Raw genomic sequence first — 23,529 nt, 5'->3', positions numbered from 1 at the left:
GAGTGAGTGTTCTGGCTCCTGCTGCAGCAGCTTCTCGCGTTCAGGGCCAGTGGGGATGTGCTCCAACTCTTTTACAGTCATATCTGATCCCGCTGGAGACCTAAAAGTCATTACAATAAAAATGTTTCTGTGTCACTCTGTCCTTGAAATCGCACTGCCATTTAATTCACACTTACGTTTGTTGCAGAGAAAGCAGCGGCTGCCAACATAGACGAGGTGCAGAAGTCAGACGTGTCATCCACGGGGCAGGGTGTCATCGACAAGGATGCGCTGGGGCCCATGATGCTGGAGGTAGCACACCTCGTTTGGTTCTGTAGTTTACAATGTTGTCCATCTTTTCACATGATTACATTCATTTTCAGGTGAACCTAATTTAAGGATAATGCAGTTAATTTTCACTCCTGAGATCGAAGTACTGCTTACCTCTTGGGTTTATTAACATGTCTCTCTCTCTTCTGGCTCCCGATTCCAGCAGATCTACATTTCAAATGAATGATCTAGAATGAAACTGACTAGACCAGAATATAAATTAACAGGCTTTCACTGCCAGTTGAGCATTCATTTTGGAAAATCATGTTCACAATTCCTGTTAAATTCTGATATATTTCAGTTTGAAATTTTCCCCAAATTCTTAGATTTTATGTATGTCATATACATATGCCTTATATATATATACAGGTTAAAATTTGAGAGCCAGAAAAAGGTTTATGCTTTCTATTTAGGCAACTTCAAACTTGTTTATCTCATAAAGATAAAAACTGAATAGGCAGAACTTTTCAGATAAGGATCACAATTGTAATGGTTGGTCTTAACTGCTTGCTCTTTATTAACTTGAGGGAGTTTTATGATCAGACTGCTGTCTAGAATTTGTAAAGTCCAGCTTTCCTATTTTATTAACTAGCACAGTATTTAACACCCAGTACTGTGCTGTACCTATTCCAGAATTAAATCCAAGGTGTAGGCTATGGTAAGATGAGGGGGAAATAGCAGCAAACATATCACAAGAAGCAGAGGGGCCCTGAGACATAAATTATGTCAGTTCTCAGGATAATTCTCTCTGCTGATAGGATGAGATTGAAAAGCGCCACATGCCCAGAAGCTTCGCAGCAGCCACATACATATAAGAAATTGGGATTTTTAATGCAAAGATAACCAGTAATCACTTTTTTTTTTCAATTGGTTCATAAGATGATTTTTACTTTTAGAAAATTGAATTCTGTGAATATCTACCATATAATTGGAAGGTGGGGGGTGGGCACAGAAAAAATATATATAAGATTGTCTGACGCAGTCTTTGTAGTATTTAGAAATGACTAAGTTCATTCTCTGGGGCTGGACCTGCTGCCAAAAGACTCTAAGTGACCCATGTTGGCCCTTGCTTGTTTCTCTTGATTCACTGGCTTGAAATCCTCCAACTACAATTTTCAGGGAAAAAGCAAAAACATTGAACCTGCTTTTCCAGAGTCAACAGGCAAGGAAAGGCCAGATAGCGGCTTCCCGCTTGGTTCTTAGAAGCAAATAAGAAAATTCTAGGTGGACTGTTTAGAATTAGACGAAAGAAAGGAGATAACTTCTGTGAAAAACATCTTGGATTACAAATAAAATTGATTTGAAAATTATAGTAATCCAAGTTATTATAATTAGGAAACTTTCATATGTCTGTGTTTATTCTTTATATCAGAAAACAAAAATTAAGGTAGGGTGGGAACTCCTGGGAAAATTTCTAAGCTGCTAAAAAGAAATGCTTAGAGTAACCACAAGGCTGTGACTCAAACCCTTTGAGAGCACCTTCATTAAGTGTAGAAATCAGATTGCTAGATGTCCGTGGGCCTTATCTCATAAAAGTAAACCACATTTTTGCTGTTTCAAAATAGTCTTCTGAAATCCAGTGCACTGAGCAAATCCCAGTGTGGCTGGGCGTTACTGCTGAATCTGTTCGAGAGGTAATGCTTGAATCTGGTGACTTAGCGTTTGGATCTCAGTCTTCATCTCTGTTAGCATGTCATTATAATTTAAACAGAGAAAACTTGTTCTTGTCGAGCTGTTCCTAGGCATAGATGCACACTCATGCTTACATCATAGCGTAGTGGTTGCTAGGCAACAAAACCCAATGTCAGCTTTTTTCATCAGAGCATTTCGTAGTGAGCTTTTAAAAACAACACAGACAGTTTTACAAGATGAAACATTTTCCTCTTTCAGTTATATTAAGCCACATATCAGTCTTTCTGCCAGAGTACAAAAGCAAAAGGAAGCTACACGCACTTTCGAAAGTGAACTCTACATAATGTAATTATGAAAATCCCTGATGAATTTGTATCTAAAGCGATGAGCTTAAAAGGACACTTGGTACATAAGTAATCAGCTGACTTCCTGTCCCCCCTCACAGACACACAGGGTTGTACACACACACACACACACACACACACACACACACAGGGTTTTCCAGGGTTGGTGCCAACCTATTCTGGAAGGCCATTTACATATAGTTTTTCTTTGCCCCAGCATATTGCTTATACCATTGGTAAGTTCTAATTTGAGAGAGCTCTTAGTTTTGTGATAAAAATTGAATTAAAGCTGGAATATACTTAAAGAACACTCACAAAATATGAGCCTGTAAAATAATAACTTAAGGAAAAAAAAACTAGGGGAAAAGTAAACATTGCCCCATACATACATACTATACCAATATGTACATGTAATATTCATGTTGAAAACAGTTGTAAACGCATAGCATGGAGAAAGTGTATGGCATCAACTGGGTAGACCAGGGGGTGCTTCTCCAGGGATGCCTATCAATATCAAGCCTTTTCTAGTCCTGATCACTCACCTGACAGCTCTGACAAGCAGGGCTCAGGAAGGGAAACTCACTGAGCTCCCAGCCTGAGGAGACACACTGGGAAAGGGCCTGGGGTGAGCGCGGGGTAGAGCACTCACTGTGTCGTCATCCAGGCACAGCTCTGGAGGCAGGCGCACCTGCACTAACTCCCACCCGCCTGCCGGTTCCCTCCAGAGCTGTAATAGTAAAATGGGAGTGTGTTTAAGCACAGGAAACATGCTCACTAGCTACCGTTACTATCTTTATTTCCTGAAATGATCCTAGATTCCTCATCTCCTTCCCTAATCTAGATTGAAATGACAAGGAAGACTAAGGCTATGTACCCATTACAGGAAAAATGCTACTGTTATCTAGATGATGTAGGAGCCTGCATCCCGTAGACGGACCAGTTAACTTTCAGTTCGCACTGTCACAAACCAGAGCCTCGCGTCTCAGGACAGTGCCAGCCACATCTATGCCTAAGGTTCCGACAAAGACTGGTTTGTCACATCAGAGAGATTTCTCAGACTCTGTCCCCATATACGTCAAACAGTAAAAGACTGATGTTTCTCCAAAGGTCTGAGATCATCTGCAATTCTTTCCATTTAAACCCGGTAGCTTTAAAGGTAGTAAAATTGGGGGTTGGGGTGATTCTTGGCATTTATCCTTAAATTGGGAGGGAATTATCAGTGACCCCTTCCGTTGTATTGGGAGACTGTACAACATTACTTTGTATTTGGGTTGGTCACAAACTTGTTGTTGGCCCTCTGGAATAGGGCCACCTCATTTTGAAAATACAGATAAGTACCTGTAGTTTTACTTGGCAATAATTACCTCCTGGTAAATTACCGGAGTGAGTGTTTGTCATTTAGTTTGTGACAAGCAACCTGATCTGGGCTCTCTCCCACCTACTAAGATGAAGTAATTTCACCAACAGAAAACGTTGTTTCTGAAAACTAGGAGAGGGCGAGAGAGATCGCTTTTCTAGCCATGTGTGAATTATATAATTCCCTTAAAGGATCATTCCCTTCTCAACAATTGCATATGGTTCTATGTCATATCTTTTCTAACACAATCCATGTCTTTTCCCTCAGGCCCTTGATGGGTTCTTCTTTGTAGTGAACCTGGAAGGCAACGTTGTGTTTGTCTCAGAGAATGTGACACAGTACCTAAGGTATAACCAAGAGGAGCTGATGAACAAAAGTGTATATAGCATCCTGCATGTTGGGGACCACACTGAATTTGTCAAAAACCTGCTGCCAAAGTCTATAGGTAAAGGATTGTCTGCTGGGTCTCTCCTCACTCCCCTGCCCTCCCCCAGTGCACACATCGTCCCGGTTAGAGGGCTGAGAGAGAACTGGAATGTGTCACCGGGGCGTCTAGAGGTGCTGTGTTAATATTGAAGCTTAGGAGCCATGGAGAAAAGGGCATCGGCAGACATTGATCTTGATTGACCGTTTCGGTCCTATATTTAAAGTACATGAAAATAATTCCGCTGGCAAGTACTCATGGCAACTGTTTTCATGGGGTTTGTTTTGTTGTTGTTATTTAAGAAGCTGCCAAATTGCCTCCCACTCTACCCAGTGCCAGCGACTATGTTGTCCTTTTCTCCATGACTGTCTAAGAAGTAGAAGGTCATAAGAAGTTTGAGATTGAACCTATTTCAAGTCCGACTGGTGAAAAAAGTCTGGACGTGGGTGCGTACAGCTTTCTAAAAGTAAGATGTTCAGAAACGAGTGGGTGTCGAGGGCTCGCATGCTCTCAGCCCCAGAGCTCCAAATGGGCTCTTCCATTTCACAGACGCAGCGGCCCAGCACGTGTCTCCATCAGGTACTGCCTCCTTAGCCCCTCCCTGTGCCCAACTCCTGGCTTCCTCACCTGCGCTGTTGGTGATCATTAAGGCCCATATTAAACTGGGCGGTTCACAGCGTGGGCCCACTCTATTTGCTGCTCTGTAGTATGGCTGTTCCCGCTTACTAAGTGGTTCTTTTTAAAATATTCTCACTTAAACTGATGATGCTAAGAACATCTTCACGGAGAAAAAGAAGTGCATATTTTAAGAGAGAATAAGGTCAAGTCCTGAGTTAGCAAGTATTTCTGTTCTTTTTCTTAAGACTATTTATATTAACTGGTTTTATCGCTACCACAGTAAATAGGCAAAGGTCTTTTCAAATTCCATTATGGCTGGCCTTTCCCTGATATGATAACCCCGTATTCAAAGTGACTTGCAAGAGTAATACAGAATATATGAATACTAGTGTGAGATTCTTCTATTATATTGTCTAGTAAATGGGATTTTTTATTTCAAGTAACTAATATTTTCAAATCTCTTCAGTAATTTTATGACTTCCTCAAAGGACCTATACTTATTAATTCACTATTATTAATACACTTGTCTAAGGAGTTCCTTGCCTTACTTTATATTGTATTTTTTTATACTTTCAAATTACTTATTAACCTGAGTTAATAAGAGCTCCTTTTCCTTTGATTACTCTGTGTAGTCCTCATTATGTAAATAAGCTTGTAAGAATGCTGGTGATGAAATTGACTTCTCAAATGTCTGCATCGACGTATAAAGTTAGCTCTGGTTCCTTCTGTAATTCTAAAATGGTTTCTTGCCGTTAACTTGATAATTGCCTTTTTCTCTCTAGCATGCGTTTCCTTTTTTACTCCTTTACAGCCCAGTGGCTGTAGGATTAACATCGCATTCGCCGAAACACCCATGACATCTAGTTGGCCCATTCAGTGCTTTCTAACCAGTGACTTTTTCTTTTTAAATATATTATTACTGATTTCAGAGAGGAAGGGAGAGGGAGATAGAAACATCAGTGATGAGAGAGAATCAGTGATTGGCTGCCTTCTGCACAACCCCTACTGGGAATCAAGCCCAAAACCTGGGGATTGAACTGTGACTTCCTGGTTCATAGGTTGATGCTCAACCACTGAGCCATGCTGGCTGGCTAAAAGTGAACCAGGTTTTGGATTCAATCCCCCATCAGGGTACATACAGGAGGTGACCTATGGATGTTTCTCTCTCACACAGATGTTTATCTCTCTCTCTCCCTCTCCCTTTCTCTCTCTAAAATCAATTTTTAAAAAATTTTAATGCATGCTATAGTTGGTACCACTTACAGATTTTTGAGTAGGGGCAACATGTAAAATTGGAATGCAAGTAGATTCAAATAAATTTCCAAGAAATCAAAGTTAGAAAAACCTCAAAATGGAGAACTATAGTATTCTGTTAATAAATAGTCAAGATCTGAACTTGAAGGGAAGGGTAAAAAGACATTCTGAAAATTCCTAGAATTTTCCCAAGATGAAACATTCACCCAAGAATGTTTCCCCTCTAGATTATGAAATTACAATAGAAAAGGATAAGCGCTATATAAAAATAAAATGACTCTAAGCTTCCTGTATATTCTGATAATTTGGCAGTGGTGAGTCTCACGTTGGTTTCTTTATAATTTCGGATTTCTTTGCCTTGCTCAGTGAACGGGGGATCTTGGTCTGGCGAACCTCCCAGGCGCAACAGCCATACGTTCAATTGTCGGATGCTGGTGAAACCTTTGCCTGAGTCCGAAGAGGAAGGTCATGATAACCAGGAAGCACATCAAAAATATGAAACTATGCAGTGCTTTGCTGTCTCTCAACCAAAGTCCATCAAGGAAGAAGGAGAAGGTAGGATGAAATCTCTAGTATATTTTATATATTCGTGTATTTATTACTATGCTGCTTCTTCCACACTTAATAATATAAAATTAGTGGCCACACAAAGAAAAATTTAGAGATGTCTTTTTTGTTTGTTTTTTCCACCTACTTAAGAATTTTTATGATAAATTTTATTTGTAAGTCTTTAAAACAACTCAATAGACTTTTCTGCAGTGACGGCATTGTTTTGTATCATCAATGTCCAGCATAGCAGCCATGTGGCTATTGAGCATTTGAAATGCGATTGGGAGACTGAGTTTTTCTCTTTTATTAAATTTACATTAAATAGACAGGTGTGGCTAATGGCTGCCCTGTTAGTGGCTGAACCTCTGGGGGAGCCTGGACTCCTGGGATGAGCTGCTGTGAGCTGTGAGCCTAGAAAAGTGCACATGGTACAGAGAGCGTTTTCATGTACAGTGGACCCTTGAACCATTCGGTGGTTGAGGCGCTAATCCCTGCATCATCAAAATTCCACGTATAACTTTCGACGTTCCAAAAACAGTTTTAATTAATAGCCTAGTGTTGATCAGAAGCCTTACCGATAATAGTCAATTAGCACATAATTGTATATTGCTTGGATTATATCCTTGCAATAAAGTGAGCTAGAGAAAAGAAAATGCTATTAAGAAAACCATAGGAAGAAAAAATAAGTTTACAGTACTATATGTATTTACTGAAAAATAATCCATGTCTAAGTTGGGCCTCTGCAGGGGAAACTGGTGTTGTGTAAGGGTCAACTGTACTTCAAGGGATTAGTGGATTCCATATAGTTTATCCATGGATGCTGGGTCCACAGTGATACTTAAGAGAGGATACAGATGGGAGTGGGGAATGGAGGGGGTTTCAGACTCTAAGTTCTTAGGCTCTTCCCCTTAAAGAGAAGCTGGTGTATAGTATCCACCCCTGCACCCTCCAAGCAAACCATTCACAGCTGAGGGTCACGCTGTAATATGAGACATGCCTAGAGTGCGTTCTGCATGCGTAGAGAAGGGGGAGCTGAGGACCACGTGGGCAGAAGCATCATTCTTAGGCTCTACTTAGCTCTCTGAACAGGAGTTTGCTCTAGAATCAAGCGAAGTCAACAGTAGCAGTGTCAGAATGTAATAAGGATTACATGGCTGTGCCTGAACCATGATTGGCGTTACGTCTAGTTATTTAGTCCCTTTAAAAAAATATGTAAGTAATTTTTAATTTAAATTGTATTAGGAAGTAATAGAGCTGTCATAGACAATACATAGTTCTTCAAAATTAAGTTTATACATAGGTATGGAATGTCGAAAGATTTTATTCACTTGTATGTGACAGAGTAAGTACTGCTGATTCATCCATCTATGATAATATTCAAAAGTAGTATAAACAGATATAGCTGAGCTCATTTTGTTTTGGTGTGGTATATTTACTTACTTTGGGACATTTGAAATCTGATTCCGGGTACTAGCTCTCAGTATGAGTAGAGTTTCTGAGCCATGATGCGCTCAGGTTCAGGTCCTGGTTTCACCAAAGTTTTGCATGATGCTGAGCACGTTACTTAAACTTTATGGTTGGTTTTCTCCTCTGTTAAATGGAGGTAATGCTATCACCAACCTCAAAGAGTTGTTAGAGAGTTAAATGAATTGGTAGCGTATAAAAGCAGCTGGACAGATGTCCATCTCATAGTAAGTGCTCAGAAATGTAGTGTTTATTATCTTAAGGATGAGGATTATATTTAATTTGTGATGCCCGTTATTACTGGATATGTCTGAAAAAATTTTTTCCTAAATTTAAAGGTGAATAATCATAAATCCCTAACATAAGATACGAAGAGACTCTTTTTAACAACCTTTTACTCAGCATTTTTTGAAATTGAAAAGGGTTATGTATGCCATGCACTCTGCATGTTACAAAGATGAATGAAACATTTCCTGTTCTCCAGAAGTGGACATAGATGCATAAAACAGTTGCAGTGGGTGTGGAGTAAACACTTAGCACCAGTTCTGTGGGAAACCAGCCACGGCCAAGATTCTGAACTTGGCACACGCTGCATTTTCTAGGATTTGTTCTCCAATTCTGAGTCTAGACCTAGTTCATATTCTTTATTTTAAATTGCATATGGCCACCATAGGGTTATTTACATAGTTTAGTAGAAGATATATCTAGTTTTCCTTGTTGTTGTAAACCTGAAACTCAAGAGGCAACCCCTGACAAAGCAGCGTGTCAGATTTTGGTTTTCATCATTTCTCTACTTTGTTATGAATTCAGCTGGTTGTTAGGGTCTGCCGTTTCATAAGAAAGGATTCCATTCTTCTCCGTCATTGGGTGGACGGTTTCAGGTTGCTAGCGCTAGGACGGTGGATATTCTTTTATCACATGTATCGTGTGGCTTCAGCAGTTTATCCTCAGCTCCCCCGGCTCATCCTACACAGCTCACCCCTCCCCCTCCCAGCTGCTTCCCACTTCAGTGGAGGAGAGCATAGAGCCGGTGAAAAGCAGAGGTACATGGCGTTTTGTCACTCTCTCCCTTGTTGATTTACAAGCTGTGCTGTCATAAATACACTTGAGTTTGTTTGAATCACTAAAAGGCCTAATGTGATAACCCTAAGTGTCTCCGATTGAAGATTTGCAGTCCTGCTTGATCTGTGTGGCAAGGAGAGTCCCCATGAAGGAAAGACCGGTTCTTCCCTCATCAGAAAGTTTTACTACTCGCCAAGATCTCCAAGGTAAATTTTCTTTGCAAAGGAGACCAAAGAAATCATTTTAGATGCTTGCGTATTTGTCATGCAAGGAACGTGCTTAGACGGTGGCAGACGCCGGGACCCGTGGCTGCTGGGTAGACTCACTGAGGAGCTGGAGGGACAGTGATTTTCATTAAATACCCTTTTGGTCCATGTACTACTATAAATAAATAAATTTTCATCTTTTAAAATTTTAATTGTTTCCATAGTAGTGGGTCAGCACGTAGGTATAATGCTTGCTGTATTCACTAGGCAAGATCACATCACTGGACACGAGCACCATGCGGGCCGCCATGAAGCCCGGCTGGGAGGACCTGGTGAGGAGGTGCATTCAGAAGTTCCATGCCCAGCACGAGGGGGAGTCTCTGTCTTATGCCAAGAGGCATCACCATGAAGGTAAGCGCCTCCAAGGGAGAGTTTTCTTGAACTTGATTTTGCTAAACTGCTATTTCCTGCAGGAGCTTTCTCTGAAGCTCACCTCGCAGACTTGGGTCTGGCTACTCTGTGTGTCCGTGTGTGCCATGCCCAGAAAGCCCTGCCTTCTGAAGGACGTTTTCACAGGGTCGCCATAGGACAGGAAAGTGGGATGAGGGACATAGACTTGGACATGATGATTTCACGGAACAGATGAAAGGAAAGGGAAAGAGTTCGTTGTCTTTGATTCTAAGGCTTCTAGGTGTATAAGACAATAAGGTACCATCTAATATCAAAAGAAATGTCTTAATCGTAAGGAGGAAAGAGGAATGAAGTGAAATTTGTGAATTTTTTATTGAAGTGACTAGCCCTCCTTCCAGATGCTGATCACTGAAGGCTACCCAGATGTTTCTGGAAGGGTCAGAAAGATGAGGTGGCTTGCCTGAGGTCATAAATTAATTAATAGGACAGCTGGAACTAAACCCAAGACTTCAGTCATGTCTCAGTGCTAATCGCCCCCCTTATTGAGCACCTGATCTTGTCTGACACTGTCCGTTATCTTCCCGTTATCTCACGGGCCCGCTGTGAAGCAGGCACTGTGACTCCTGCTGCAGACAGCAGCTGGCACAGGTGAGGTGGCAGCTCCTGGGCAGGTAGTAAGTGTGGGCACTGGGCATTCATCTGGCCCATCCTGCCCGTCACTCCACTGTGCTGCCCCCAGAGTTCTTCCACAGAATCCCTTTTCCTCAAGGGCTTCCTGGATGTTTGTTAAATTGATGCAAACAAAGGAGAACTTTGTCTTCCTTGTGGGCACCTATGTCCACAGCTGGGGGCCAGGCTGCTTGTGAGGACCGGGGGCAGGGCAGGGTGCCTCGCCACTCAATTTGGCAAGTTGTCTGCAGTCTTGCAGAGAAAAGTTGTAACTCATTATTGCAAATAGAGTTTTAGTTTGGCATCCTCCGTTTCATGGGCATCCGCAACCTTGGCATTTACCAGTAGTGTTTATATGTTTAAATTTGATGCTCTTAAGCTCGCTGATGAAACGGACAAATCATAGCAAATGACCTCTCTTCTTTCCCTTAGTTTTTCCTCATCCTGTTTATCCTTTTGATCTTATTTATCGTTACTTCTTCTAAAATAAGCACATACTCCAACAATTTGTGTCTTCCAGCATTTTTCTTTTAAGTCAAAAAAAAAAAAAATAAGAGGAAGTAAAAAGGCCATATTTGATAGGAATCAATGCCATTTCACCAGATCTGGTTTAAAATAAAGAGAATAGTAACAGCAAAAAATGAGAGCTCACCATTAGCAAACACGTCCTTGGGCCCTGTGTAGCGATGTCCTACATTTAATTTCTGTGGCTTCCTGATTGCTCACAAAGGGGTTTAGAAGATGTGTTCGGCACTCCGCTCGGTTTCATTAGCTGGGACCCACTGAAAGGAAACTCTGAAATACATTTTATCTAAATGTACAGAGTAGGTAAGATCAAGGGTAATCATTTGCATCGAGTAAAAGTCTACTGGAGGGCTTTGTTTAAATGGAGAGCTTCCTAAATGCTTCCTGTGCACGCTAACACCGGTCTTCTTAGTAAACACCTTTGATGTAGATCAAATGGAAATGGAAACTCTGAAAGGATCACATCCAAGGTCAGATTAAATTCTGAAATTATGAGCCATTGGAAATATGAGTCTTACTATAAAAATTGTATTTATGCTACCTTTTAGGAACATACTTACGTAGAAGGCAAGGTACACATATGAACAGTAGTTCATTTCCAGTGGGACCACTTCAGAGTAACGCACCTGACAGTTGAGGCCAGAATGTAAGACCTTAGTACTGCAGGTAGCAAACTGCAGAGCGGGTTTCTTTAGGGAAAGTGCTCAAAGTGAGATTTTACCACGAAATCAGATCTATAGCAGGTGTCAGCCTCTCTCTTCCTCTCTTCGTCCTTGTGGAATGGTGAACGTTATTGGTCACTTTGGCTTTTCACCCACCAAGTGTATGCTGAGGGTTACTTGGTAAAAAACAGATATGGTCTTCTTAAAATGGCTTAAGAGGTAACTAAATTATATGGCTACTTTTTCTGAAATGAGATCTTTTTTTTAATATGCACTATTTGACAGTTTTAAAATACAGTTGTATTAAAAGATGAGCCATGAAGTTTTATTTTAAGAGAAATTATTTTAACCTAGTTGATCTGTGTTGTATTTTCTGCCAGTATCTTGAAAACAGAAACATCTAATTCTTTATAAAGACCTTAAACCAATTCCATGTCACTAAGATTTGTACTTTTGTTGTTTTGGTTTTCTATTTGGCCTTTTTTTTTCCTCTGAAAAGATTTTCTGATTGTTTATCTTTTACTTCCTGTTGATTTAACCACAGAAATAATGCTTCTTACACACTGAGAAACAGAATTGGGGAATAGTAAAGTGAAATGATGAGTTGAACAGTATGTAACTGAGATGAATATTCAGGGAATATATTTACTGTCCTAAATTTTACTATATTTGTATTAGCTTAAAGGGACATAAAAGGCAGATCGTACACCTAAGAGGTATCATGTTTCTGCATCGTTTTCTAACATTTTAAATAATTGTAAAAGCTTGTTTTGAGCTAATAAATTGTTTGTTTACACTCTTTTAATATCATGAAATATTACAACTCTAACTGCTGGTCGGAAAATATTAAACATAGTGCAGTTTATTACTGGGATTATGTCTTGTCCCGCCCTCACCCCATGTGCTTCCTTAACGTGTGTTCTGTTTCCTTGCTCGCCCGCAGTGCTGAGACAGGGGTTGGCTTTCAGTCAGATCTACCGTTTCTCCTTGTCCGACGGCACTCTTGTTGCTGCACAAACGAAAAGCAAGCTCATCCGTTCTCAGACTACTAATGAGCCTCAGCTTGTCATATCTTTGCATATGCTTCACAGGTAAGCTTAGTTCTAAGAAGTTGTCTTCCCTTCCCGGGTTAAAGGAGATGTTAGAAAAGTCACAAGTCATCCCAGACCCTTTCAGATTTGTTAGACATGTCTGCTGATCAGCCCAGGTGTGTAAAATATAAAATCAAATTGCTGTTAACCAAAAGACATTGCATTATACCAGCTAAGTAGGGCTATGTCTAGCCTGAGTACTAGTGGGTATTTAAACCGGCGGGAAGAACACAGGTTCACGGACTTTGCTCTGCTGTGACTGCCTGCTACATCGGAGAAGGGAAACTGACCAGGTCCCAGGGGTGACACCCCCGGGCAGGAATACTGAAGCCACTAGCATGATTTCTGTTCCTACGTGTTTAAACCTAAAACTGTCAAATATATACACTTGTAAGGAATATTTTAGATTTTTCTCAGGGTTAGATTCTTGACATTACACTTTAAATTAAAGGGTAATAAACATTTCCATAAGAAATGAAAGTAATGAAAAGTAAACTAAACGTTGATTTAAAAAATAAATGTCATGAACCATACTGTTTTAGAGCACAAATTTAGGAAAACGATTGCATTTCAAGTTCTATAAATATTTATGTACGTGCTATATAAAACTTTATGAGATACTATCAGAAGATATATAAAGTTGCTCTGGGAAAGAATTCCCTTTTATTGCATTTCTCAATTATTTACTTTCTTATTTTGGAAAAAAAATAAAAATCAGGCAGCACTGTTTGCCAACTGTTAATAAATCTGACCTCAAACTGAAACAATTTGAAAGTGATTACAGATGTGCCAGATTTCACCCCCTAACTGAAAGCTGATGTTTGACAATTTGTGAAACCTGTTTTGTTTGGGTTTGTGAACACATTTGGTAACTCACAAGTGACTGCCAAGGCTGTAAATTAAAGCTCACAGGGCTTGGAAAATCATCCAGCTCAGAAAACCTGCTTTTGGTCATTAGTAAGGCAGTGGGTGGGGTTATCTAGGAGTTGGGGAATCAGGTCACAAACTAAGGTCACTTTGAAGTCCCCTCCCGTGCTATCTGTTTTGGAGGCTCTTGCTTTGACATACAGGGGACCTGGGTGTGGGGCTCTGTTTAAGTGACCTGATTCTAAACAGTTTTGGTAACTTTATTGGCTCTGGAACTTGTAGTGTTCCTAATAGTTAGGGGCAAGTTTTTCCCACTCAGTTTGCTGTTCATCTTGAGCCAATTCGTCCACATCAGAGCTCTCCAGACTTACAGATGTGTCTATTGTTAGGAATTATGAGCTCTGGTAAATAACTGAAGGCAGCTATACTTGTTTGGGTCATTTCTGTAGGATTGTTCAAGTCCTCAGTTATTCATGGTAAGATAGTGTTAAGTGAGAAAGATATATAATTAATTGGAACCCCTTAATAACTACAGTTTCAGTGTGCTAGCAGTTAGATTTAAACACGCCCCTCCTCTGGAAAACCGCAGACATCTTAATGAGCTGACTGAAAACATCCCTCTTGGCCCAACACTAAACATGTTCAGTCTTGCCCATAATTGCAGATTGTTTCATCAAAGTATTATCTTTCCTTTAAGTATAGCTCATTCTTTTAAAGAAAAGAGGCCATTTCATTTTTCAAAATTAATAACAACTTGCTAAGTGTTTTGCCTTTTATCTTATATTTTTTCCTCATTATACAGAGAGCAGAATGTGTGTTTAATGAATCCGGATCTGACTGGACAAGCAATGGGGAAGCCATTGAATCCAATTAGCTCCAGCAGCCCTGCCCATCAGGCCATGTGCAGCGCGAACCCAGGTCAGGACATGGCCCTTGGTAGCAATATGAATTTCCCCATAAACGGCCCCAAGGAGCAAATGAGCATGCCCATGGGCAGGTTTGGTGGTTCCGGGGGACTGAACCATGTGTCGGGCATGCAAGCCACCACTCCTCAGGGTAGTAACTATGCACTCAAAATGAACAGTCCCTCACAGAGCAGCCCTGGCATGAATCCAGGCCAGCCCACCTCCATGCTTTCACCGAGACATCGCATGAGCCCTGGGGTGGCTGGAAGCCCCCGAATCCCACCCAGCCAGTTTTCCCCCGCAGGAAGCTTGCATTCCCCCGTGGGAGTTTGCAGCAGCACAGGAAATAGCCATAGCTACACCAACAGTTCCCTCAACGCACTTCAGGCCCTCAGCGAGGGGCACGGGGTCTCTTTGGGGTCATCGTTGGCTTCGCCGGACCTAAAAATGGGCAATTTGCAAAACTCCCCAGTGAATATGAATCCTCCCCCACTCGGCAAGATGGGGAGCTTGGACTCCAAAGACTGCTTTGGGCTGTATGGGGAGCCCCCTGAAGGCCCAGCTGGCCAGGCAGAGAGCAGCTGCCATCCTGGAGAGCAAAAGGACACCAGTGAGGCCAGTGGACCCCAGGGTGTGAGCAGCGAGCGAGCTGACGGGCAGAACAGACTGCATGACAGCAAAGGACAGACCAAACTCCTCCAGCTGCTGACCACCAAATCCGACCAGATGGAGCCTTCACCGCTGTCCAGCTCTTTGTCGGACACAAACAAGGACTCCGCGGGTAGCTTGCCCGGTTCCGGGTCGACACATGGGACCTCGCTCAAGGAGAAGCATAAGATTTTGCACAGACTCCTGCAGGACAGCAGTTCTCCTGTGGACTTGGCTAAGTTAACAGCGGAAGCCACAGGCAAAGAGCTGAGCCAGGAGGCCAACAGCACAGCTCCTGGTTCAGAGGTGACTGTGAAACAGGAGCCAGTGAGCCCCAAGAAGAAAGAGAATGCACTACTTCGCTATTTGCTGGATAAAGATGATACTAAAGACATTGGCTTACCGGAAATAACCCCCAAACTTGAGCGGCTGGACAGTAAGACGGACCCTGCCAGTAACACAAAGTTAATAGCTATGAAGACCGAGAAGGAGGAGATGAGCTTTGAGCCTAGTGACCAGGTGAGTTTTATAATGTATTCCCCGAGGCTACTAACCCATATCCATTAAGGATTTTCTCCACAGGGGCATTTTGAGGCCACAGGTGATGAGATAAAAATAAGTTTTCTCTAATTTTCTCACTTGATTGAAACAGTTCCAAATACTCTATCTAGTAATGAGTGACATTACCATAGGGCAGGGTTGACTGCCTGTTTTTGGAAAGGGCCAAATGGTAAATATTTTAGGCTTTGCAAGCTACGCAGTCTGTGCAGTGCGGACACAGACACTGAACACAAGCGGTGTGCTGTGCGCCAGGCCCCGATACTCGAGTTTGACCCGATTGACATCCATTCTTAGCTCGTGGGCCCCACAAAAACAGGCGGTGGCCCGAGTGGCCCACAGGCCAGCTGTAGTTTGACCCCTGTTAGCAGACGATGCCGAAATTGGGGATAATCACTTCCTCAAAGTGGGGGCCTTGTCAGTACAGACTGAATTAAGTTATTTATTTACCTTTCTCATTTTAAGATCAGGGTTTGACTGGTTTTTCAAACCTAATGAAAATCATTGTAACTCTGTTCTCAACCAAAACTTCTGATTCACACTAAAGAATTTCTTAGACCATCCGTATAAAAGGTATGTAAGGGCCAATGGATAGTAAAAAAGGAGAGGTCAAGTTTGACTTGATGTTAGTAGAGCTGAGCCATCATATATAAATGCAAACCTGAAGTAATCGGTTGTGTTATCTGCTGTTCTTATCTGAAGATTTAATTCTTTGAAAAAATCCAGGATAGCTAAGTGATAATTCAAAATCATTCCTGATAATACTCTGAGGACATAATGACATCACAAGGAAAGTGTAAATCATTTAATATTTTCTTTATTTAAAAAAAAAAGTTATTACTGACACAGTGGCTTGGCATAAGGTGTTTCCGGCTGGGTTAATGAACCAAGACCCCACCCTGCTCTCTCCACTCTCCTCCAATCCCTGGCTCTGCCCTGGGCCTCACGCCTTGTAAGACGTGAATGGTTAAGAAGAGAAGGAGCAGCCCTAACCGGTTTGGCTCAGTGGATGGAGCGTCGGCCTGCGGACTGAAGGGTCCCAGGTTCGATTCCGGTCAAGGGCATGTGCCTTGGTTGCAGGCACATTCCCAGTGGGTTTGTGGGTTTGTGCAGGAGGCAGCTGATCGATGTTTCTCTCTCATCGATGTTTCTGGCTCTCTATCCCTCTCCCTTCCTCTCTGTAAAAAATCAATAAAATATATTTAAAAAAAAAAAAAAAAGAAGAGAAGGAGCTACGTGGGCTTTTCTACTTAAAATGGTTCGCTAATTTGTCCTTGACACTTGTTTTGTAAGTGGATCTGATGTGTGCCACTGTCTTCGGGGACTAGGTGTGCATGGGAACAGGAGAGGGCAGCACCCCTGCCATGTGTAGCCTTGAACCTGCTGAGTCAGCAGAAGCTGGTGCAGGCGGGTCTGGATGGAGAGCAGGATTCGGGGGAGTCGGGGCTGCACATGCTTGCAGCTGGGCTCTGTCCGGGTTTCTAAGCACTTGGCTTCCTTTATTTCTTTCACTTTGATGTCTTGACAGCTGCTACCATTCCTGTGAGGCAGAGATGATTTTCAAGCCTCTGTGTCCTTCACAAGGCAAACAGCCTAAGAATATAAACCTTCTTGGTAATTAACCCTTAAACTTCGATGTTAGTGCAGAATTCTATATAGCAGCTATTTTGTAATGCTGTAAAATCATAAGGTGGGGAAACCGAGGGCTCCATGGAAAGTTAATAGCAATATCTTACATAAAGAATGCTGTAAGGCCATTCTGACAGCTGTGGATGTTTTAATCTTTTGGGGTTTACTAGATTAGAATATACAGAGCTAGTGGCAGTTCAGGGTGGCAAGCACACATACTGTCACTCAAGTCTCTTGACACACGCTAGAGGGCAAGGTGACTCTCGAGGTCTACCTTAGCTCAGTAGCTCCGTGGTAGGCCCCTCCTTCCAGAAACACAGTTTGTTTCTGTCCCAGGCCTGAGGCCCTAGGACTTAGAGGGCCAGAGAAGAGGGACACTGCTTGGCATTTCTATGTTTGGATATATGATTACATTTAACTTCAGACAAAAAACTGACAAAAAGAAGTTTTTTAAAAAGTCCTTTTAGTTTCTAATTGTTTAGGAGGAACATTTTTCTAATCAAAATTGTCCCACCTAAGGAACAAAGCCCAGAGTGTTATCAGTACAAATTTTTTAGTATTTCAGTAGACCACAAGGCAATGTACACAAACACACACATCTACAGTATTTTTTCTTAATGAAACCTAGTCTGTGTCTCACCCCCTATCCCCTCCCATTTAAAACTCCACCAAAAAATACTGCTTCAGAGCACTTTTAACATCAAAAACATTGCAACTTAAAAAGAAAAGTTACCACAGGAAGTATGCATTACTTAAATTTAGATCAAAGTTAAAATGACTTAAAAAAAACAACAGTGATTCTTTCTCCTCCTGCTCTCCTTCACTAATTCCAAACACAGATTATTTGTATCTCCTATTAAATACACATTTATTGGAGACTTTTCTTTGATTTCAAGGGAACACAAGTTTTTTATTTAGTGAGATAAACTGTTAGCAAACCTGAGTACGCAGTAACTGTCTTGTTCTTTTGACTCAGCAAAGAGCCATTACCCGAGTGTGTGTTTAACCGATCACTAACTGATTAGGACAGGAAGTATTCTGGTGATGCTATTTTACCTAAAATAGTCTTCTTTACTGGGCAGAGTATTTAAACATTTGTTTCTAGGCACTTCATAACCAACAGGAAGTAATGACAGCAAAATTTCCAGTTTGTTTACCAACTTTGAAGTTATATACTTATTTACACAATAGAGTCCGTTGATACCCCTCCAAATGGAACTTATGTTCTTTCTAATGCTACTGGGCTACGTAGGATGAGGGTTTAGAAATAGTCTAAAAAATTTTTCTTCTTGTATTTGGTTCCATTAGAATGGCAAACTATATCTTACACTGTAGTATTTCCCTTCAAATGTGGTAAGTTAGATTACCATGTTTTAATAATTTTATTTTACGCAAATATAGTAAAATTACACTTTTTATTTAAAATTTTGAAAAGATGTTTAGTAATTTATTAGAATACTTGTGTTATTAAAATGCATGTGCTCTTTATGTTTGCTTCAGAGAACAAGTAATTTGACATGAAAAATTCATAAAACCAGAAAAATGAAAAATTAAAGAAATCATGTTCAATTTTCATTTTGTAGAACTTGTATGAAAATCTTTCTGACTCATTTTCTGCCTGAAATAGTTTAACTATTTCAATTGATGTGGCTAATTTGAGCATTCGAATAGATGCCTAAGCAAAACTTTGAAGTATCTTGGCAAAGCCTTATAAAGGAAGGCATCAATCTTTTTGTCTTGTGAAGAAATCATGCCTAAAAAGTGAAGAGGGGCTGACTAAAAGAACTTTGGATGAGAATTAAAGCTTACAAAATTTTAGGGAAGGAGCCCGACTGGTGTGGCTCAGTGGTTGAACGCCGACCCATGAACCAGATCATGGTTCAATTCCTGGTCAGGGCACATGCCTGGGTTTCAGGCTCCATCCCCACTAGGGCGTGTGCAGGAGGCAGCCGATCAATGGTTCTCTCTCATCATTGATGTATATATCTCCCTCTCCCTTCCTCTCTCTGAAATAAATTTTAAAAATTTTTTTAATTTAGGGAAGGAAATGTTAGATCAGAAACTTATTGTGATCAAATCCATCGCTTCCAAAGCTTGCATGACTACAGAAAAAAATGCCATATTTGTCCAACTTTATTGCTGAACAACCAAAGGAGTATAGGCATTTTGAACTTCATTTCCTTGAAGAGAAACATTTAAAGTAAACTTAAGACAATTAGATGAGCATTAAATGTGTACTCCAAAAATTGACAAGAATAAATGCAAGCAAAGCAGTATTATCTCATGGGGAAAATTTCATAGTGTATCTTTCTGAGCGCACACTAAATGAACTCAAATAGTGTCAGTAGTTAAATGTCTACAGCCTATTCATTTTGACTCTAAGACCAAGAAGTTTCTGCATGGCTTTTAAACTCATTATATTATACACAAGAGTAGATTACAAAGGAAGAATCCTGAATTCTGTCACTAGAAGTCTTTGAAACCTGATTTTTATTTTTCTGTTTGAGATGGCTTAAAGGATAATTTCATTTTAATGGAAACAGTAAAGGTAAAAATAAAAGGCAGGAGCCTAGACCCAGACTGTTGTTAATTGATAGTACAAAAACTTTCCTTTACACATATTGGGTTGAGGGACAATATATTTATTTACACAATAGCAATGAGGAAAATGATTTATTTTTTATGATTGTTTATATGAACCTATTTATTCTGGATGCTTCTCATCCAAAGTAGTCTGCAAAGCTTTCTCAAGAAGCAGCTTTATCACTTAGAACAGCCACCTCATTCACCACCATGCACACACACACACACACACACACACACACGCACACGCACACGCACACAATGGTCTTCCAGGGCCGCTTTCTGAAGTGCTCTACAAGGCAGCAATTTCCAGGGCGGTTTTGGTTTCCTAGGGCAGCCACACACTTCCCCAGGTTGTTTGGACCTCTTCTAATCACAAGCTTTTTTTTTATTTTTATTGATTTCGGAGAGGAAGGAAGGGAGAGACAGAGAGATAGAAACATCACTGATGAGAAAGAATCATTAATCGGCTTCCTCCTGCATGCCCCCTACTAGGGATCAAGCCCGCAACCTGGGCATATGCCCTTGACTGGAATCAAACCCAGGACCCTTCAGTCCGCAGGCTGACGCTCTATCCATTGAGCCAAAGCAGCCAGGGCTAATCTTGAGCTTTTTCATGGCACCACTATAAGGATATCACACGTTTTTATGAATCATTTATTCTGAGAAATTATAGGAATTTCTATAAGAAATGTAGTTGATCCTGGGGAAATGTTTTAGATTACAGGTTAATATAGTGAAAAGAAGTCATCGGGTTGACAGAGTGGCCATTACTGTGTTCCAGGCAGTTGTTGGAGAGCAATAAATGTTTACACTGCTCTTTATACTTACGGATTCAGCAGAACGTGATACAGATAGATGTGTAATGGACTCACTTTACATGTCCCTCTAACTTACACAAAATCGTCTGTATGCATTCAGAAAGGAAGAAGAGGCGGCTTTTAAATGGTTAAATAGTGTGAGCAGTTTTGCCACCATTCCGCCCGCTGAGTATGAGCCCTAGTGCAGTGATGGTGAGGTGCGTGACAGAGTTCACCCGGGTTTGGTTCCCTGTGCCTGTAATAGTGTGAAAATGCAGCACCAGGCTTTCAAGTGCAACTTCGTTACCGTTTAGGATTCAGCCAAGCAGCCGTGTGCCTCCTCTCAGCAGGAGACACCGGCTCTGTTGCCCTTGGAGGGGACATCCAGTGAGGTGCCTTCCTGGGACTGTCAAGGGGTGCCAACTGTGGAACCTCACCTGAGATGTGTCTCTCTCATGTTTGTGCTTCTGTCTTTTGTTAGAAATGAGTGAGTGGCTAACCTAACCAGAAAGTCCTCTTATAACCCAAGAAAATGGATCCCTATTATATTTGCCATAAATTGCAAAAACATTAACAAGTCCAACCTCTACATGGGAAATAGGATTGTACATAGAATAAAACTGTAAGCCCTTCTGCTTAACTGTGCCTCATGTTGGAGGTAAGCGATTTCATTAGAGTTGCCAGTGTACACAAAAGGGTTAGTCACGGTCAAGGATTCAAAGTCCATTCAGTGACTTTGGGGAAATTGCCTAACTTATACTTACGTTTTTCTACCTACACATCAAGGAAATCATTCTTACCACTTTCTTCACTAGAAAGTAACCCTCGTGCGTAACTTAGCCATTTTCTAGTGTGATTGGCACTGTCTGGTTTTAAATACTTGGCACATAGGTAGGTTCTACTTAAAAGAATATGGAAATTAGTTGGGCTTGCTGGAAGAAAACCACCAAGAATAACATGGTGGTGATATTTACCTTATTATTTTTATGTTGGTAACTGAAATGAAATTAGATATGGCTTCTGTGAAGTCAGTTGATAGGTGCTGTGTCTAGGAACAACCTGTTTTCATCCTGCTTCTTCCCTACATATTGTCACCTAAGCTGGTGAGTGATGAGAAAGCCAGTGTTATTCGAAACTGAAAGTACAAGCAGGAAAAACCACCAGTCAAGTTGAAAGGGCAGTGCTTAGCTGTCATGGTTGCCGTTGCTGCGAGCTGATTTTGTGTTTTACTCCCCCTGCTCTTAAAAAAAAAAAGTCCTGCCCGGTCAGCATGGCTCAGTGGTTGAGCATCCACCCAGGAACCAGGAGGTCACGGTTCGATTCCCTGTCAGGGCACATGCCTGGGTTGTGGGCTCAATCCCCAGTGTGGGGCGTGCAGGAGGCAGCCAATCAATGATTCTCTCTCATCATTGATGTTTCTATCTCTCCCTCTCCCTTCCTCTCTGAAATCAATAAAAATATATTTTTTAATTTAAAAAAGTCCTAAAAGAGAATCACCATTTACTAAGTACTGATGACATGTAAATTTGGATCAGATTTTCTAACAGCATTTATTACTGTTGTCATTTCTTAGGGAAATTAACTACAAAACCTAGATCTGGACTGTAAGTTGTTGGTTCATTAGAAGTAAGTTGTTGGTTAATTAGAAATATGCATTCTCGCGATTAATTGAATTACTAGCATAAAATAAGGGGGAATTTATAAATTGCCAATGAGTCATGATGCTGGAAGAGACCTGTCTTTCTATTTTAGCCGTCTCTCTTTTTACAGAGGAGGAAATTCAGGACCAAGAGATTAAGTTATATGTTCTTTGTCAATTTAATTTTTTAAAAGGTGATCAATTGACTGTTGAGCCTGAGGTGGGCATGTGTCTACATATTTTACTTGGCTGGGGTGCCTTGGACCAGCTAGGTCTGTAATTGCCAGCAGGCCTGTGGTGCCCATGCTCACAGTGGGGCGGGATAAATTCTTCTGTCGTTTACTGCAGCCTGGCAGCGAGCTGGACAACTTGGAGGAGATTTTGGATGATTTGCAGAATAGTCAATTACCACAGCTTTTCCCAGACACGAGGCCTGGCGCCCCTGCTGGATCAGTTGACAAGCAAGCCATCATCAATGACCTCATGCAACTCACAGCTGAAAACAGCCCAGTTACACCTGTTGGAGCCCAGAAAACAGCACTGCGAATTTCCCAGAGCAGTGAGTATGAGATATTGATGGTTATGCCATATAATCATCATCAGAAACAGGGATTATTAAAATCTGATGCAAACAGCTTAGTCACTTCAAGGTTTTTATGGTCAAATAGCACCATCTACTGTCCTGGTACTTCCCAACAGTATTCAGAGTGGATTCTTGTGAACGTGGCTTCCCAGCATTCCCTGTGGTCGATTTAATCAACATGGAGTGAGGTTGGCTGACCCACATACATAAAGTTCTTTAGATGATCTTCATAGTTCCCTACATTTCAGCTACTGCCCTCAGAAATGGAGCTTAAATAGATTTTATGTTTTAATATATAACTGAACACTTAAAATGTAGGAAATGAGAAAGTTATGCTGACTTTTTAAGAATAATATATTACTAAAAATTCTCAAAATATTTAATCATTATATGTGAAAGGGCTACACACATTAAAAACATCTTGTCCTAGCTCTTAGGAATCCTCATACAAATATCAATTTTACATGGAACTTTATCATACAAATGTGTTCTAAGTGCATTTTAAGTTTGGTTAGTTTGATAGACTATCTTAAGTACATTTTTATCATTTATTTTACTCTTTTTATTTTAAATTTTATTTAGGTAAGTTTAAGATGAACCTTCACTATGAACACTTAGTTTACAAACTTGATAGTTGCCTCAAGTTGCCCAATAGTTTGAATGGAAGAAAAACGTTTCCTGATCCAGGGACATAATTTATAGGAAGATAGATAACCTCCTTAGAGTTACATTGGTGAATG

General features: G+C 40.9%; 1 protein-coding gene across 7 annotated transcripts in view; it reads left to right on the top strand.

Annotated features, from left to right (window-relative positions):
• NCOA2 (nuclear receptor coactivator 2) overlaps nucleotides 1-23,529 on the top strand; it is a 249,509-nt gene that overhangs the window by 198,999 nt on the left and 26,981 nt on the right. For 5 of the 7 annotated variants that reach the window (XM_014539821.1, XM_014539824.1, XM_014539820.1 and 2 more), the window contains 8 exons: nucleotides 188-291; nucleotides 3,910-4,087; nucleotides 6,305-6,493; nucleotides 9,103-9,219; nucleotides 9,487-9,630; nucleotides 12,430-12,577; nucleotides 14,247-15,516; nucleotides 22,555-22,765. In XM_014539821.1, the coding sequence (XP_014395307.1) occupies nucleotides 188-291; nucleotides 3,910-4,087; nucleotides 6,305-6,493; nucleotides 9,103-9,219; nucleotides 9,487-9,630; nucleotides 12,430-12,577; nucleotides 14,247-15,516; nucleotides 22,555-22,765 (2,361 nt within the window). The remainder of the gene's footprint in view (nucleotides 1-187; nucleotides 292-3,909; nucleotides 4,088-6,304; nucleotides 6,494-9,102; nucleotides 9,220-9,486; nucleotides 9,631-12,429; nucleotides 12,578-14,246; nucleotides 15,517-22,554; nucleotides 22,766-23,529) is intronic. The other 2 variants (XM_005866357.2, XM_005866358.2) reach the window with 1 other exon arrangement.

The sequence above is a fragment of the Myotis brandtii genome, unplaced genomic scaffold (assembly GCF_000412655.1).
Source record: "Myotis brandtii unplaced genomic scaffold, ASM41265v1 scaffold23, whole genome shotgun sequence".
Taxonomy (NCBI): Eukaryota; Metazoa; Chordata; class Mammalia; order Chiroptera; family Vespertilionidae; genus Myotis; species Myotis brandtii.
Note: the sequence above shows the minus strand (reverse complement) of the source record. Positions and strands in the feature narration are given on the sequence as shown.